This window comes from Megachile rotundata, chromosome 7, assembly GCF_050947335.1.
Source record: "Megachile rotundata isolate GNS110a chromosome 7, iyMegRotu1, whole genome shotgun sequence".
Classification (NCBI taxonomy): domain Eukaryota; kingdom Metazoa; phylum Arthropoda; class Insecta; order Hymenoptera; family Megachilidae; genus Megachile; species Megachile rotundata.
The window spans coordinates 16,511,126-16,528,565 of record NC_134989.1 but is presented as its reverse complement, the minus strand read 5'-3'; the positions used below and the strand labels follow the sequence as shown (position 1 = coordinate 16,528,565).

Here is a 17,440-nt window from a genome sequence, read left to right as displayed (position 1 = left end):
GGGCACAATAAAGATTGACTTTTACCCGATCGGTATTTCAGTATATGGAACACAAAGTCCCATAAGATGATCGGTCTATTCTGTACCTGGTTTATGGCGTTAGTTTATCGTTTACATCAGTGTTGCCATCAGCTGTTGCCCTTTTACGTAGTGGTTTATTATCTAATATAATTAAAATTTGGATTCGTAGTGTATACGAATTATGTTTACTTTAACCGTTGCATTAATTATTCAGTTGCAAGCAATGCATTAACGAAACGTACGAGTGTTAAGACATTTCGAACGAGAACTAGTACATTTTTGAGGTTAGATGATTAAACGATCCACAAAACAATCGCGTATTTCCGATAAAAACACTGTATTTCGATCATAACTGATGAAGAGGCGGTAGGAATCTTTTGAGCCTTAAAATATGTAAGTATAATTTTTATCGAACTTCTGTTGTACATGAATACTGTCGAAAGTACATAAAGTGTAAGATTGTATGTAATTGTGTTTTGTTTAAAATTACAAAATAAAAGTGCATTGACAAATTATGATACGCGAGTAAAATCTCTCTTCGGTAGCTGGCACGAAATATCACGACAGCCACGCTCTGACTAATTTCGATCAAATTAGATGCAATGCATCAGGTTGGTTTGCCAAGAAGAATGCAACATCACTATTACGTTGTGAAGAAGGTGTGAAACTGTTTTGTACAGTCCTATATCCTAATAGATATTTGTTTTAATGCATAATCTAAACGCCCCGAAATCACATCCTTCTCTACGCGCCGCTCTTTCGCGACTGACGCGACTGCGAACTGAATCGTGCTACCAGCACTCGATTTATCTTGCACAGTGACATACTGTTTTCCCTCGATGAGGGGTGATATAGGAGAAGGCCGTCTCTTATTGCTAGCTTGATCTACTTTCGTTCTAGTTTACGTTAATAGAGTAAACGTTAACCAGTGCTAATGGGAAAAGTCTGGTTCCAGCTGTAGTGCCAATAATTTCCCATAAATCCCTACTAACCTATTGTAAACTGGGCGTCGAAGAAATGGCGGGAAATCTTTTTTGACAGGTCTTCGCATACCAAAGGAACTCTATAAGCTGTACATTTAAGTGTCGCAAATAAGTGCCTTCGGTGTTTTCGAGATACTCGAATCTTTATACCTTAGATACTTATCGTTACGACGTCGAGGATTTGTTGATTTCGCGAGAATACAATCGTTTCGGAACACATTGTTCGCATCTGGTCGTTTATCTTCCGAATCGCTGCATCGTCTGCTTTGAAATGGCCACGGAATAGGCATCGAAAGGTCGATTGTTCCATTTGCCAGCATTTTATCGCACACTTCGCATTTCGCGACGAGCGAGATTTATATTCGTTCTGGCAAGCGTAAGCTATCAACTTCGCGTTCAGACGGAAGCTCGAGTATCGCTGTCACCAGGCTTTAATCGTGTCAAACAATAGGAAACAGATTACGTACGAACAGTCTTTCTCTTGTTCTCTTCTCTCGCGCATCCTTTCTGTTTCTCTTTCATTTCTTCGCAGTTGCATAAGAACTCGAGTATTCACTAAACCCGCGTAAAATTCGGTGTCAGTTGCCAATTGTCCGACGCTATAGCGTCCACCGGAAGTACGCGCAAATAGACTCGTAACGTCGCCATGATTTAAAAGCGATTCAATACGAGAATCTCCTTTGTTCGTACCTTTTAGAGAAAGCTAATAATTCATTTTCAATGCATAGCTATACCGTGCTAAGTCGTTTTACGTAATAATACAGTTAGAGATTGCCTCGTTTAAGATAAATTGGATACCGTAGCGAACGCGATTACGGTTTATTACAGATTTTGTCGTGTCACGAATCAAAAGTCCGCAAATACTTGTTCGTATCAGAGTTGTACTCGTCGCTAGTCTAATCACGGACATCCGCATCGATTCCCCTCACGCAATAGGATTTTCTCGTAAACACTGTTCTCGATCCGTATTTTTCTCTCGGTCGTTTGTTCGCGATTTACCGACAGTATTGACGCCCGATTAATTAAAAATAAACAGAAGAACGCGGCAGCTTTCGAATAAATTAAAATACAAATGAATCTTTTTAAATCCCGATGCTTTAACACCGAGTATGTTTCTATTTCTACCGTCGTATCGAAGTTTCGACTCCCGCGTCAGGATTCGGAGAATATCGTAATTTGAAAAGGAGAAACTTCGCGCATGGCGGGCACAATAACGGATGTTTCTCCGTTGGTCGCGTGCTGTGCGAGACGGAAAAAGCAAGGCGATCGCGTCGCGTTTCCGAGAAAAAGTAAATGAACGGAAACGTATGAAAAAGATATCGCTTTCCAACGACTTTTTGCCTCTGCGTTTTTGTCGGATGGTAATCGACTTTGAGAATATGTAATAATAGCCGGTAATAGGATTTCGAATGCCTCGACTCGCGACTATACGTACGTTTTCTGGAAAGATTCTTTCAAACTTTTTACTTGTAAAAGAGCAAACTTTTTGCTTGTTTTAAAAGTAGTTTTGTCACGACAGCGTGTAACATACTGGGAAAGGTACCGTGATTTTCAGACGTAGTATCGAGGAAGAAAGAAATTTCGATTGGGAGGAAAACGAGGAACATTGCGCGAAACGAACGAAAGCGAAAAGAAGAGTGAAAGCGAAAGAGAAACAGAAAGAGGGGTGAATACGAGGGTGAAGTTACGATACGTAAGTGGTAAGAGGGGAAGAAACGTGTGCGTATATACGCGGGTGTACGCGACAGCGAACCGATAGCCGATAGCCGGTAGGATGCAGGGGATATAGGAGGAGACGCGCAAGCGCGAAGCGGACGCGGTTAACGCTCGGGATCCGCGTGGCGCGCGAGTTAGAAGTTGGCTTCGCGCTTTTAGTCTCTATCCGTTCTTTCGTTCATTCCCGTTCTCGCGTGGAGCAAGGAGATCCGCTCCCGAGCAAGGGTTGCTTCCTTTACCCTCGATCCGTCAAGAAAACGCTCGAACGCCTGCGGCTTTAAAGAAGGATCAGGCCGTTCGCTCTCGTGTCGCGTTACCATGAGACGAATCGTCCTTCGCTCTGCAACCCTTGACGTCGTTGGCGAAACGACTCGTTCGGTATTAAAAATCTCGTCCTTCGCCGTTTGAAGGTTTCGATCCGTCAAAGTCCACGGGAAACGTTCGTTCGATGGAACGCGTCGGAATCGGGGGAAATGTCCGAGAAGAGTTTGGCCCGTCACGAGACATCGGCGAGCGAGACGCTGGACGAGAAAAAGAAAACCACGGCGCAGAGAAGATGGCGTATTCTCGCTAAAGCGTTGATCGGTTCGCGGGAGTCGGATTCCGTGGACGAGGAGGACGATCCGGAGGACGACGCGTCGGTTCGTCGCTTCACCAGCTTCGATCTGTTGAGGATCAGCCGCGTCGAGGACTCGCCAACCGAGCCAGACTCCGCGACCTGGTACGAGTATTCCACCGTTTTGGAGAACAAGCCGTACAGCGTGCAGATACGTCGGATAAAGAGAAACTTCACCGCCAACGAATTGATCGGCTTCAACAACACCGGTAACATATGCGTCTGGCCGTCGGAGGAATGCTTGGCATATTATCTACTGAAGAATCGACAGATCTGTCGAAACGGGAGAGTCCTCGAGCTCGGTGGCGGCATGAGTTGCCTGGCAGGCGTGATCGCCGCCAAATATTGCGAACCGAGTAAAGTCGCTTTGACGGACGGTAACGTGACCAGCGTGAACAACGTCCGCAGCATCGTGGCTAGAAACGGCTTGGCTGATTTCGTCGAGTGCGGCGTCGTTCAGTGGGCCAAAGCGGCTAAGATGTTCAGGGCAGCCAAAACGTTCGTACACCCGCGCCCCAATGGCCTCCGAGTTAAGGTGATTTCCACAACTCTTTTTATTTCTAGGAGACGTTCATGATGGTGCTGCGATAAACGACTAACAGATAACAAAACATGGAAATGCATATCGTTTTATATTACACATGTTTACGTCGAAGCGAGTTAGCGATCGTATCGCAGCTCCAACAGATACGTACCGTAACTCTACGTCGATCGGTTTGTCAACGAGTAAACGGCGTTCCTCCGAGTTAGAAACTTTCTCGATCGTGAACAGTGCGATTGAAATCGTTCGATCGCTACGGTTCATCGATCAACGTGGAGAAACGACTCGTTGCAACAAATTTATGGTTCGAAGCTCTTGACCCGTAGCAGAGATTGCCGTGATGCGCGCGCGTACTTCTTCGGTCGCTTTCAGCTATACCGGAAACTCTTTGGTCAGTTACCGGCTTTTCCTTCGATCCCTTTCCCCGTTCGTAGAGATTTATTCGAGAAGCGATTCGTGGCAAACGGAAAGTAATTCTTCTTACCCGGTTAAAATTATCGGTTTCGATATTACTTTTCTCGAACGAATTTTAATAGTCCGACACGTTATCATCTCGAGATAGCCAGGAAGTTGTTGCCCGAACATTCGGAAGATTCTGAATTAAATTTTTACGTAGAATTGGACCGGCAAGGACACTGCCAAAATTCTGGAGAAACCGTACGACGTGGTCCTGTGCGCGGATTGTCTGTTCTTCGACGAAGCCCGCTCGGATTTGGTGGAAACGATTTACGGCTGCTTGACGAACGACGGTATCGCGTTGGCGATGGCACCTAGACGCGGCTCGACCTTCCAGAAGTTCGCGGAAGCAGCGGTAAAACGAGGCTTCGTCGCGCGACAGATAGACCGTTACGACGGCAAGATTTGGTCCGTGCATCTGGAGCTGTTGGAGCGAAGCCAGGAGTATTGTCCGGATCTTCACTATCCGATCCTGCTACAGCTGACCAAGCAGAAGAAAACGCCGCCTGGATGATCCGTATCGATCGACCGCGACCATCGTCGCAATCGCTATCGCCCTTGTAACTCCTCGAACGAAAACGTCCACCGGCTGTTCTCGTCTTCTCGCGTTATTATACCTTTTCCGATCGTTAACCTTTCGCTTGCTCCTTCGCGCCCTGCCGATTACTCTCGATAGCCTCCACGTTTCTCCGTGAACTCGTTTTCACCCCTTTTTCCCTTTTCCGTTTCCCTCCGTCGATACAACCGACTTCACCGTCGAGTCGTTACAGATCGGCAAACGAAAATTTCTCCTGACAAAGAATTCCTTCTCGCTCGTCGCGGTACGTGGACGAGGCGACTCGTCAACGATAGTATTCCAAGTACCTGATTTTAGACTGATAGAATTGGAAAATTGTTGATCGCGATCCTCGCAAACTCCGTAGCCTATGGTTTTCCGTATCCGCGTCGGTAGACAGAAAGATTTTTTTATAACGGAGCTTTCTGTTTCTTGTTCGAAGCAACAACGATCGATCGTATGCGAAATGAAAGTAATTTTTTCTCTACTCTAGTCAAATTTAAAACGAATCGCGATGTTCGCGTTGATTGTTATCGCAAATTCGCTGCGGTGAATCATTCGTACGCGACACGTTAGACATCGATTAAGCTTACCTGTCGGGGGTCCAAGAGGAATCTATAGCCAACGACTTTTGTACGAATAGAACGAGATATCTCTCGATCGTTAAAAGACACCACGTGAACAGGCATTCGAGATATCGTTGGATCTCGAACGTTTCCTTCTAAATCTCCTCTAATTTTATTCCCCTATCTTGCCTTAGCGATAGTGAGCGCAAAACAATGAGCGCGTAAATGCCTAATCATCGTAAATCGTACGATTTCCCTGTTTTACGTTCGTCCTTCCGTTCATTTATTTCCTTCGAGTTTATTCGCGTTACGAAAGGGCAAATGTCCCGTTGATTACCTCAAAGTGCCTATCGAACATAGGTGTTATTTTCCTCGCAAGTTCATCGTTTTATCATTGCCGTTTTCGGCACAGACCCTGCTGTTATCGTAAAGGACCAATCTAGTTAAGGCTCTAGTCAAAGCTACCAAGTTTCCATCCTTGCGTATGTACTTACGACGTACCTTTACAGAGAGTATATTTGTACCGTGTACCAGATATGTAAGACGTAAAGAATAATAAAGTATTTTCGTTTAAAATTATCTGTGGTACCATTTATGGTCGATCGAGATCGTTTCTCACGACTTCATCCCTCTCCTTGTCGACGCTCCTTGCAGTGGTTTCGCGGTGGCGGTAATTGTAAAGTTCAAAGATTTTTCGGACGCATCGCCGCTGAAAAATGAAACGTTTGGATCGCGAGCACGTCCATCGTGAGCCTTTAGAAATTTATTATTAGTACACGGTACGTGTTTACCGACCTTCCCCTATATAGAAGCGCGATACACGGTCATGCATCGCGTTCTCATCGATTTAAAAGACTCCATGCTCGCTCTATTATTAACTTCTAATAATCACCGCTGCCGTGTAAAAAACTTTAACAAGTAGCGTTGTTACGGTTCTTTGTCCTCCCTTCCGTAACTTTCTCCCGATAACATACGTCGAAACCTTTAAAAGCAACCAGGTCGACGACTGTCTTGTCGATCTTACAGTTAGACTCTTCCGCAACATGGAGTCAAATTCTAATTCTGACTTTCGACCATCGATTTCGGTTTACGAAAGAAGCATGCGTTCGACTCGAATTTGTTTTTCTCCGCCTCTGTTTGGACAATCGTAAATTGTACATGTTCGCCATATGTGGGTGACTGCGTACCATTCGAGGCGTAAAGATAAGTTTACTTGTTCGACAACCAATCGCGTAATTTAATAACTTGTTAACCTTTTGCACTCGAAGGTAATTTGACTGCAAGTTTGAAACTTAGTTAAAAAGTTAAATGAATTTTCTTGAGGTTATTATTTCTCTATTTGTTTCACTATGTTTATACATCACACGTGTTATAGAATCAGTTAAAAAATGCTTATTTAAAATTATTGTATTAAATATAATTGTGACTGAGTCACCTCTCGAGCGCAAAGGGTTAATTTGTGTTCTACCAATCTTCGTGGAGGAAAAATGAAAATTTCTTCCGATCGTGGGCATTTATAGGTAAAGAGGAAGATAGTAATAAAAGGTTTTTATTCAAAGACAGTCGTGAAAACGTTTCGTCGGGTTTTCGTCTCGGCTACCAGAGCGTTAATCGCTTTACGATAAAGCCTTCTGATTAAAACATGACCCGAGGCATTAGCGGATAGCGATCGTAAATTTTTAAGACGGAAACCGGTACAGTATTGGCAGCCAACGATAAAACGCGTCAACGATTGTTCGAAAGAGATACGTATGGCCAGCGTTTTTAGATCTCAAAATACGTACACGGATCGATTAGTCGTTCGGCACGCTGTTCGATCGCTAAAATCGACGCGAACGCGCGATCCGCGTGTTAATAATAATAATTTATCTCTGCATCGTGCCGTTTAAGCGGCCGTAACTCATAAACCAGACGCTGAAATATCTTCCAGAAATAACGATCGTTGTTTCGCGCCTCTACTCACCCTACGTATCGTGAATCGATCTTGCGTTCGCCAATTTACCGTGTTATGGTCGCGATTCGGAGAAACTACGAATTCTACGAGCGCTACGTAAAAAGCATTCCGACGTTTGTTGATCGGGATCGTCGAACTTTATTCGACGAGTAAAGAAACGCAGATGCTGCTGCGAAAATACTCCGAAAACATGCTGCCACGAAATTTAAAGATCGGAGCTTGGCAACGACGAGCTGGGAATTAATTTCAAAATCTCGACGATCGTCGTACGGTTTGCGGCCAACCGACGATTACGGTCGTCGGGTTGTCGCTAGATTTGCCGACTTTGGATTTTTCGTTGTACTTACGCGGTGTATTCTACCGCTAATCCGCAAGCGATTACTTCGCGTTACGACTTACTACGACGTTGAAAGTCTTCGTGTTCTCTAAACGATGTTTTTCATATTTGTTACGTCTGTTTTTTCACCTCGGACATTCGAAAATGTTTCAACGAGGGAGAAAATGAACCTCTCTGTTTTTTCGCAGAAGACGGTTTGGAAAACACCGATGCACTCTGCCGTTCCATCACCGACCGATATTTTATTCAAACTTCGAGTTTAGCATCTCCTTTAGATACATTCTCTGACGTAAAATGAGTAACAATGCGAATATCGATGAAAAGTCTCTATGTTAACCAACACACATTGAATACGAGATTTTTTTGACTATTTTAAATTATTGAGTACATTTGAAAGTGTGCTTCTATTTTCTCTGGCTCTCGTGGGTTTCATTGTGACACGTTACTTGGGAAGACCCATTGTCCATTCACCACGTAGACGGTCCAAACTGAATTGGTTACGTTTAACAAGACTTCTCTACGATGACGCGGCTTCCGAACGCCGGAAGATGTTTACAACCCCTCCAACGTAAAATTAGAACAAACCATGAACCTTTTCCCCCGTCGTACAGCTATAAAACGATCTAAAGAGATCCGTTCGGAACTACGCGACGCGACGTATTTTCGAAGAAAACAAGAATGAACCCTCGAGTATAGAAGGTGTATCTTTAGCAAGAAATCTTGACACACCTAATCTTTTCATTGTCGTGATACTTTTCGTTCAGATACAGATTCCGACTTGGAGGCATAAACTCAATTTCCTCCAACAAGAGGAAAAAGGGTTTAAAAGCCTATTAACGGTGTTCGCGAAGAAACAGACGCGTTCCAGCATGCATTCTGTCTAAAAATAAATGGTTGCGTAAAATTAAGGGCGTGCCTGGTTGTACCTCGTCCACGGAATACGTTTCGTAGGTGCCAATTGTTCTTGGCTAGGCTACTAGCAATTTATCGAAGATATTTCTGTTCCGCAACGAACTAGTTTCGCGACGCGGTTCCGAGTTCCGAGTGCTCGCGCGTGACATTCGCTCGAAACGACTCTTTCGAAACGCTCGGCTTCTCCGTGCCGTTGCTCGATTCGGTTCGATTCATCCTCCTCCGGTAACGTCCGATAATTTATCGCTCGTTCGTCGTTTAAGGTTACTCGTACGATGTCGAAAAGATTTCACCCGCTTTGGACGCAAACGCGGTCGAACGCGCGTGCCAAAAAGCAAGCACCAAAATATACGCTAGCGTTGGCTAACTTATTAGAGAAAACACGATTCTTTGACGCTTCCGTTCGCGTGCCGCGTTCGGTCGTAAAAGCCCGTTGTCGCTTTTCTTACATTCTTGATTCGAGCAAAAATTTCCACGTGTTTGAAATTGTATATCATTTTGCAAACGCGGTAGCAAAGTTCATTACGCTGAAGGAATTTTGTAGGAACGATGGTACTCATAGTTTGACGGTGAAACGCGCTAACGATGCATTCTTTGCTGCGACTCACATAATCTCTCCGCTGACTATTAATAGAGCGATATCGTTCTTGATACAAGCTCTATTATTAACGGAATACGGCATCGTTGAGACAGTCGTGATTTACTAGGTGCGCGACGATCTGTCCCAACACGAACGTCCACCGACTCGTGGCAAGCTTACGAAACCGTGGGTTCGTCGCGAGAATAATTAACAGGAGATTTAGTCGTCGCGAAGCCTTGTTCTATGAAATTCAAAGATTTTGATTCCTTCCCGTGATGCGTCAACGTAAGAATCGCTAGAGGTGAACCTAGAGTAGTGGCAATCGTTCTAAGGTCGAGTATCTCCAGAGGCGATGAAGTCGCTGTTTAATTGCCGGCTAATTCGCGAGAGACGGTCGTTAGCAGTTTCTTTCGGGATCGTGGAACCGGGGAAGAGAACGATCGCTCTGAGAAAGGATTTGCAGGGTAGAAAAGCAGGAGAGTACTTGGACGATATCGTCGTTCAACATCTAATCGTCAAAGGTCAACTGGTTGGCCAAACGTGCACGCGCGTTACGTATCACGTATCGAGCACTTACGTAATATAACATAACCACCAGCCTCGCCTCGTCGCGCCGCAATAACGCTATTTAACAACGAAATCGGCTACGAATAATATCGCGTTTATTGCCCACAGCTTCCCGTGCATCTCGAGATATTTCCGCTCGTTTGCTCTTATCTTCGACTTCCGCGTTCACATTTTTCTGTATCTTGTTCCAGGGCGGATTACTGGAAATCCCAAGGACGCAAGTTCTGTGATTTCTGCAAGTGTTGGATCGCCGACAACAAACCTAGCATCGATTTTCATGAAGGCGGCAAGAAACACAAGGAGAATGTTAGCAAACGGCTTAAAGAGATACACAAGAACAGCGCGAAACAGGCGAAGCAGAATAAGAAAATTGAAAATGACATCAAAAAGATGGAAAACGTATGATTCCCTTTTTATTTCTTCTTTTTTAACTATCGGTACTACGAAATGTCTTCTCGCGTTTAGGCAGCCATGGCCGCTTACTTGAAAGATGTGGAGAACAACACGAGAGACCTAACCGCTGACAGGATCATCCAGGAAAAGGCGAATAAGAGAGACAAGAAAGATGTGCGTATCTAAACGCGTAATTTGTACTCGATCGTGGAAAAATACGAGAGTTTTTCCTACGATTTGTTACAGAATTCCGATCATGCGTCAACAGCCAATCGAGACACTGCACCTAAGGATAAGTACAGAATTGACAATCAACAGGTAAGAATTTGTATTTAGGAAGTACGCTTATTCGTGCAACTACGAAATTGTGAATCGTTCGTTCGTCACTTACGAGAGAAACTTTTGATATCGAAACGTTTCAGTTTTCCCAAGAAATCGACCCATGCGACCCAATTCTATCGAGAGGTACGACGACGCCGCATCATACCAAGTTTCAACAAAAAGGCGAGAACAAGAGTCAAGGAAAGAGCAAAGCGGGCAAAGGAAAAGGAAAAGGGAAAAAAATTGTGGAAGAGGATCGTCCCACAAAACCCGTCCATAAAGTTTGGTACGAAGCTCTGAGTCCCGAAGGATACACTTACTATTGGAATGTCGAAACCAATGGTAAGTTTACTACCCAGCCGGGATAAGAACCTCAAGACCTTCATTAGTGATCTCCAAACCAATCTACGAATTCAATTTTTCAATTCTAACATCGTTGGAAATCATACGACGCCAACTAATGACCGATTCATTTATTATTTTGCATCAGAATCTGTTTGGGAAGTACCCGAAGAAGGGTACATGACGTTTGCCGAGCAGGAAGAAGAAGCGAAAGAGCAGGCTATTCAGGAAGAATTGCTGAAGCAATTGGAAATAGAAGAAGCGGTCGCGAACGCGGATATTCTCGAAGAGAAGCGAGCCAACGCCGAAAGAGAGAGGCTGAAAGAGCTGAGAAAAGCGAGTAGCGCTCAACCGAGTGCGGAATCCACCGAACAGGATAAAAACGCGAAAACGGTCGAGGAAGAAAGACCGTACAGAAGGGACTACAGCATCCCTGAAAAATCACATCCTTACGGTCCGTGGCAAACCGTTCGGAAAATGTAAGTATTCGAAAGATGAATGAGTCTATTTTTAATCTCTAATAGTGACGAAACGGTATTGAGACTGAGCTGTTTTTTCCAGAGAAACGAAACCGGTGGATTTACAGTTGCCGCAACAGAAGCAAGTACCGCTGCCCGTTTTCGAGAAAGCGGAACCACCTACTGCCCAAAGAACGTTCAAGGAAAAACAGATCACAAGGATCGACGCGGGGGACAGTGACGACGAGAGGCAACCGACTACGTTCAAAAAGCGAAAGATTGGCAATAAGAGCGTGCGAAAACGATTGGACGATGATCAATGACTGCTCGTTCTGATCATAAGATCTCTTTTGATACAATGGCGCGACGACGGAAAATCGGCGCGTAGGACTGGGATATTGTACGAGATAATAAGAAACAACGTTTTCTTTTCGTCGATTGAAAAAAATTGACGCTTTTTCTTTTACTTGTGGTTCTCATTTTTATCCTAGTGTACTCAAAACTCCACCTTACTCGAATACGAACGATTCGATCGTTTCAACGATCGTTTAGCAGTCCTCGATCGATTCACGATTTTCTTCAGTGACGATGCTTGACTAGACGTATTGGTTTTTATTCACCGAATCTGGTATTCCATTAAGCCGATCCAAAATCAATTGCCGAGGCAGGCCTTTCGTTTCCGGGAGGATCACGAAAATGAAAATGAACGTAATCACGCAGAAGCTACCCAGTAGAAAAAAAGAACCGTGCATTCCCAACAAAACCACGAAGTTCGGGAACAACTTGCCAACGACGAACGCCATGCTCCATGCGAAGAACAATCCAAGCCTGCTGACCAGACTGGAAACGTCTCGACTGAGGATGTCGGAACATATCACGTACGGTCCTGGTCCTAGTCCTAATCCATAAGATATCATGAAAACGGACAAAGCTACGACGGAGATCCAACTGAAACTGCTAACGTCGTATTGGAGTGCTTGCAGGTAGCAAAAGGTCCCGAGAACGAAGTGGCAGGCGCCCATTCCCATGGCAGATGTCAGAAGCAGAGGCCTCCTACCGACTCTTTCCATCGACACGGTAGACAAGCAAGAGCCGCATACTTGAATCAACCCCACGATGATCGCCGAGGTGTTCGGGGATATTGCACTTCCGGCCATTCTGAATATCGTTTCCGTGTAGCTTAACTGCGAGAAACGGGAAGCATTAATTAACGTCATTGTAGAGCGCTTTGATCGTAACGATAATTGTCCTTTACCACCGCGAATATCCCGGAAAAATGTTGGCCACCGAACAGTCCCAACGTGATCAACAATCCCTTCGTCGTTGCTCGATCTCGAAACAAATCCGACAGTCCGATCGATTTCTGCGATGCGCTTTGCTCTTTCACTTCGATCTGCATGCGCGCCATTTCGCGCTCTGTCGTCAGCTTATCTCCTCCTCTCAGCCAACTTAGCGATCTGTGGAAAACACGAGGTCGGATTAAATGAAAACTTGAGAGAAATTTATTGGATAGATTCTCTGCTCACCTCGCAGCATCGTCGAGACGATTGTGTCGCACCAGGTACACTGGTGATTCCGGCACGAAAAAGAAGAACGCGATATAGAGTAACGGCCATACAAGCAAGCTGATCGTGAACACGCGATAGGGGAGCACCGCGCCGAATACGTATCCCCATAAAATACCACCGTTCACAATAAACACCAATAGACTACCCAGCATTCCGCGGATTTCGTCGCCGGCAATTTCGGACACGTAGAGCGGAATCAAAAACAAAGCCATTCCGGCGCTCATGCCCGAGAAGAAACGCGCGACGAACAGATGCCAGTGTTCCGTTGCAAAGATGGTGCACAACCAAGTGGCACAAAGAGGTATACCCATCAAACAACCGGTGACTTTTCGTCCGTATCTCTCCGCTAATGTGCCGACCATCAGGCTGACGAAAGCCGCCGTTATACACGTGATCCCCGTCAACCAAGACGCGGCTTCGTCCGTCATGGGTTCTTTACCCACAGGCGGATTGTCGCTTTGAAGTTGCGGTATCGACGGTGACAACCAGCCGATCATTGTTCCGACCGATAAACTCGAAATATTTGCTATGAAAAGAAAAGAAAAAATTGGAACGACTATCTGTGTTTTATTTCACCGAAAGACTTACCGACCACCCCTACGAATAATTGTCGTAACTTTCCTGGTACTGCTTTCTTACCCCCTGCCATTTTTTGTCTTTTCCTTTCACCCTTTTTTCGCGCACTTTACCTCTTTTTCTCTATCACCCTTACGTTTCGCTTCCTTGCGTAAGGAAAAGGAAAATGAATTTCTATATCGAACGATCGGCAAATATAACAACCGCGAGAGATAATCTTTAACCTTTAATCTTATAAAAGATATCGTTGATCCTTTAGAATAAAAAATTATGTTGTTAGTAAATAATTGATCTAATATCGTTTTCGATCGTTCTGTGACCAGATTCGATTCTTCCTTGAATTTATACCAATTATTACCAAACGATTTGAATATCACATCCTTATCGCATGTCATGTTTAGCTCTCCCTCGTTTTATGTACTCGACAAATATCCGCGAATTTAAGCATCGCTTTATCAGCCCCAACTTTTCTTCCTTTTCCTATTTCCTACATTTCTTGCGTTACTGCATTGCATTTTACATTTTATATATATCGAACTGCAAATCAAGTGAGATATTTACGTGCAATTTTCTTGTTTGTTTGAATATCGGTTTTTGTGATTCGCATTTGCAAGCGAAGCTTCCGGACATAATTACCCTTACGAATTTGTAGAAGTATCATAATGCCCCGATTAAGATCGTTTCGCTACTGTCACCTCGACGTAATCGAACGCACTTGATTATGATTTATTACATATTCTATTTTACCGACTCTCGGTGTAACACTAATTTATGGCTTCTTATGTCTTCAAGCTAATTTATACGCTCTTACGTACTCTAATTTTTGATACGTTTATTCACATGTGTCACGAGTGCACGTTGCAATTCTCAAATGATAAGTGAGATTCTAACAAGTAAAAACGATTATCTCGATGAAATAGAATGATTTTATTAACACTTTTTATTTCAGTTGATATTTAATCAATTTTCCCCGTTTGTTACTTTTACGAACATACTTATTTGTTGATACTGACAACAAATAAGACTGAAAAGCGAGTAGGTCATTTTGCTGAATAAGTAATCGCATAAATGTGTCGGATACGACGCACAAAACTATTTTGCTGTTGGCATAATAAGACAAAATAAGTTATAGATGCGGAAACAGGTATATGTATGAAGTTGCAACCTATACATCTCAAACGCATTTCTCGGTGCACGTAGCGATAACCAGGTACACATTTAACCTAGTAAAAGTTCCTTCGAATTTGATAAGTGTTGTTCGTAATTTTTAAAGTAGTGGCATAGTTTACATAAATGTTATTAATCCATAAAAATGAATTCTCATTGAGATATTAAAAATACATTTTTTTTATAATAGTTGTTATGTACACGATCCTTTATCTGTCGTCGCGGCCATATTATTAGGTTCACGGACGTTGGTAACGTTAATTTCCATTAATTAATAATGAAATGTTATATTAAATATGTTTTCTTCTGCTTTTTCTACATTATATTAATCCCATTGTTATGCAACAAAATATAAATTTAGGAACTACAGACTTCGAATCATACTCGTAGCATTATTGACATCTTATTCTAGTGCTCAAGCAGACAGTACCGTATTTATTGTAATTGCATATTTCAGATGTCACAAACAAATTTGTTTTAGAAACTTGCATCTAATGTAGTATGTGTGTGATATGTAGTGTTTTTATTTAAGTGCTCTGACCCATGTTGTAGCTATATATATTCAGATAACTACTCATATTTTTATCCCGCATTAGTTACATATTTCTTGCTACATATATTTCTACTTGCTGTTTACAGATATATAACTAATCTCTTCATTGGACATTGTACTGGATAAAGAACATGGCATGGCATTGCAGCGGTACTACAAATCAAGAAATGGTATCCAAACTAAAAGGTAAGACTTAATGCCGCTTTAAATTATATTTTTTATTTTGTAACTTGTACAAAATTTAAATGAATCCTATTGCAGACGCGGGTATCTTAACAACAGATAGGGCAGAAGCAGCTATGCTTGCTATTGACAGAGCAAGATATTGCCATGAACCAGATCCTTATCTTGATCGACCCAGAAGAATTGGTTATAATGTTACAATTAGTGCTCCTCATATGGTTGGTATTTGGTTATCATTTATTCTAATTACATTGATTAACTATTACAATTGCCTATATTGATATATCATGCTTCTATGTCAATTTAATGATCATAAAACATATAAAATATAAAGTAGGATCAATAAGATTACAGAAAACATGCTTTACATATACCTTTCAAAATATAACAAGTAACTACAAAGAATAATGTATGGTTTACAGCATGCATACGCATTGTCTATCTTGTCTGACCAACTATCCGATGGAGCCAAGGCATTAGATGTTGGATCAGGTTCTGGTTACTTGTCGGCTTGCATGGGATATATGGTGGGCTCGCGTGGACGCGTGATCGGTATTGATCACATTCCAGAACTGATAGAAATAGCGACAAGAAACGTTCGCGAAGATTGTCCGCATTTTCTTAAGGAAGGTCGCGTGAAATTCATAGGTAAGAAAATAAGAGATTATTCCACAATGTTGCACTTTCCATTCACGGTTAGTTGGTGTCAAAGAAGATAAAAAGACATTATCGTAAATCGTATAGTTTTTTATTATACAACATTAAGAGAAAAATTACGTATTCAAAAGTCTGAAAATAACATAGATGTGTTCAAATAAAAAAAAAGACACTCGTGATCCACCCATGTGGAGTAGGTATGTACCTTGCTACGAAGAATGAAACAGGACTGTGTCCACCAACTGCGTGACATTGCTGTGCATTACATAAAAGATAGACCGAAGTCTAACAACAGGTCATTATAAATGCGCCTAGTGGGAGATGGCCGATTGGGACATGCTGCTGACGGCCCTTACAACGCGATACACGTTGGAGCTGCAGCAGAAGTTTTACCACAACAGGTAAAAAAGACTTTAAAAATGAATAAATGCTTTGCAATTTTTACATAGTTTAATAATTGAAAACAAACTGTATTGTCGCGTGTTTCAGTTGATAGATCAATTGTCTCCTGGTGGACGATTGATATGTCCAGTTGTTACCATTGAAGGTTTCCAAAAACTTCAAGATTTACTCCAGGTGGATAAGAATACGGACGGTACGATTTCGAAGAAAAAACTAATGCAAGTTTCCTACGTTCCTCTTACCGATCCTGCTACTCAACTACTTAACGATTATTAGTGCATAATTCGAAAGCTTTAGAAACGATTTAAATAGTTTTCAGTATTAAAAGAAGTTGGTCGTTAGCGATAACAATGACGAGAATGACGAACACGATGATTAATAAAATTAAATTTAATACATATATCCTTTATCATGCATGATACGATGTCCATGAAATAGAAATTTTTTATTCGTACGTGTATTAATAAAATATATTTTCCGTATATGGGGTACCTTATTTAACTTTGTGTTTAACAATTGATGCATATTCAAAGTCCTCGTAAGTTAAGGAAAGTTTATCTCAAAATTCTATGCTTTATAAAATATAGCAAACGATGTAATCTTATGTTTGATAATTGTTCATAAATATCAATAGTTAATTTTAAAGAACTTTTATGGAATAGTTTATAAATGTTTCTTGTAAAAAATGAATAACATTAAAGAAGAACCAATAAATTCGATCAATCATATTTCTAATTTATTATTAATTGCATAATAATTTTTAAATTCATCTGATATAATTTGGACAAGTCGAATATTGGCGCTATCTACTACAAGTAATCGGAGACGTGGATAACTACTTTAGTCCCTGATTTGCCGTTAGATGGTTATACTGTGTCTATAAACTGAACGAATTCTTAAATTATACTTGAACATATTTTTTGTAGTATAATGCACGAGTACAAATAAAATATATATATTTAAATTATAATTGTTATTAAAAAATATATGTTTAACAAATCGTATTCATTTATTT

At 42.1% G+C, this 17,440-nt stretch overlaps 3 protein-coding genes across 8 annotated transcripts; 2 read left to right on the top strand and 1 right to left on the bottom strand.

The window, feature by feature from the left end:
- Window positions 1-120: 120 nt before the first annotated feature.
- Window positions 121-13,444, top strand: LOC100874862 (calmodulin-lysine N-methyltransferase). Of its 4 annotated transcripts, none has more exons than XM_012292023.2 (7): window positions 121-414; window positions 9,997-10,204; window positions 10,271-10,372; window positions 10,445-10,516; window positions 10,621-10,861; window positions 11,010-11,340; window positions 11,423-13,444. In XM_012292023.2, coding segments are annotated over exons 1-7 (1,176 nt in total). In that variant the 5' UTR covers window positions 121-412; the 3' UTR covers window positions 11,643-13,444. The 4 variants fall into 4 exon arrangements, with proteins under 4 accessions (XP_012147413.1, XP_003706177.1, XP_076389853.1 ...); XM_076533738.1 differs by lacking the exon at window positions 121-414 and adding an exon at window positions 3,707-3,871; XM_076533739.1 differs by lacking the exon at window positions 121-414 and adding an exon at window positions 3,707-3,871 and having other exon boundaries at window positions 11,386-13,444.
- LOC105663398 (facilitated trehalose transporter Tret1) lies at window positions 11,916-14,234 on the bottom strand. Of its 2 annotated transcripts, none has more exons than XM_076533730.1 (5): window positions 14,100-14,234; window positions 13,476-14,000; window positions 12,846-13,413; window positions 12,575-12,776; window positions 11,916-12,503 (listed from the first exon to the last, which is right to left on the bottom strand). In XM_076533730.1, the coding sequence occupies exons 2-5, from the start codon at window positions 13,534-13,536 to the stop codon at window positions 11,916-11,918; spliced, it is 1,419 nt and encodes a 472-aa protein (XP_076389845.1). In that variant the 5' UTR covers window positions 13,537-14,000; window positions 14,100-14,234. The 2 variants fall into 2 exon arrangements, with proteins under 2 accessions (XP_076389845.1, XP_076389846.1); XM_076533731.1 differs by lacking the exon at window positions 14,100-14,234 and having other exon boundaries at window positions 13,476-13,716; window positions 13,822-13,938.
- A 285-nt stretch (window positions 14,235-14,519) lies between these two features.
- On the top strand, window positions 14,520-16,907 carry LOC100874751 (protein-L-isoaspartate(D-aspartate) O-methyltransferase). 2 transcript variants are annotated; one of them, XM_012292027.2, is made up of 6 exons: window positions 14,520-14,673; window positions 15,270-15,369; window positions 15,445-15,584; window positions 15,789-16,014; window positions 16,339-16,424; window positions 16,513-16,907. In XM_012292027.2, the coding sequence occupies exons 2-6, from the start codon at window positions 15,315-15,317 to the stop codon at window positions 16,699-16,701; spliced, it is 696 nt and encodes a 231-aa protein (XP_012147417.1). In that variant the 5' UTR covers window positions 14,520-14,673; window positions 15,270-15,314; the 3' UTR covers window positions 16,702-16,907. The 2 variants fall into 2 exon arrangements, with proteins under 2 accessions (XP_012147417.1, XP_012147416.1); XM_012292026.2 differs by lacking the exon at window positions 14,520-14,673 and adding an exon at window positions 14,747-14,881.
- The last annotated feature ends 533 nt before the right edge of the window (window positions 16,908-17,440 follow it).

Coding starts and splice junctions, on each gene's coding strand:
- LOC100874862 (XM_076533738.1), top strand. Junction 10,373..10,444: donor ATAAGAGAGACAAGAAAGAT/GTGCGTATCTAA, acceptor GATTTGTTACAG/AATTCCGATCATGCGTCAAC. Junction 11,341..11,422: donor TGGCAAACCGTTCGGAAAAT/GTAAGTATTCGA, acceptor TGTTTTTTCCAG/AGAAACGAAACCGGTGGATT.
- LOC105663398 (XM_076533730.1), bottom strand. CDS start 13,536: ATGGCAGGGGGTAAGAAAGCAGTACCAGGAAAGTTACGACAATTATTC. Junction 12,777..12,845: donor CGTCTCGACGATGCTGCGAG/GTGAGCAGAGAA, acceptor TGTTTTCCACAG/ATCGCTAAGTTGGCTGAGAG. Junction 12,504..12,574: donor TTTCCGGGATATTCGCGGTG/GTAAAGGACAAT, acceptor CGTTTCTCGCAG/TTAAGCTACACGGAAACGAT.
- LOC100874751 (XM_012292027.2), top strand. CDS start 15,315: ATGGCATGGCATTGCAGCGGTACTACAAATCAAGAAATGGTATCCAAA. Junction 15,370..15,444: donor AATGGTATCCAAACTAAAAG/GTAAGACTTAAT, acceptor ATCCTATTGCAG/ACGCGGGTATCTTAACAACA. Junction 15,585..15,788: donor CAATTAGTGCTCCTCATATG/GTTGGTATTTGG, acceptor TATGGTTTACAG/CATGCATACGCATTGTCTAT.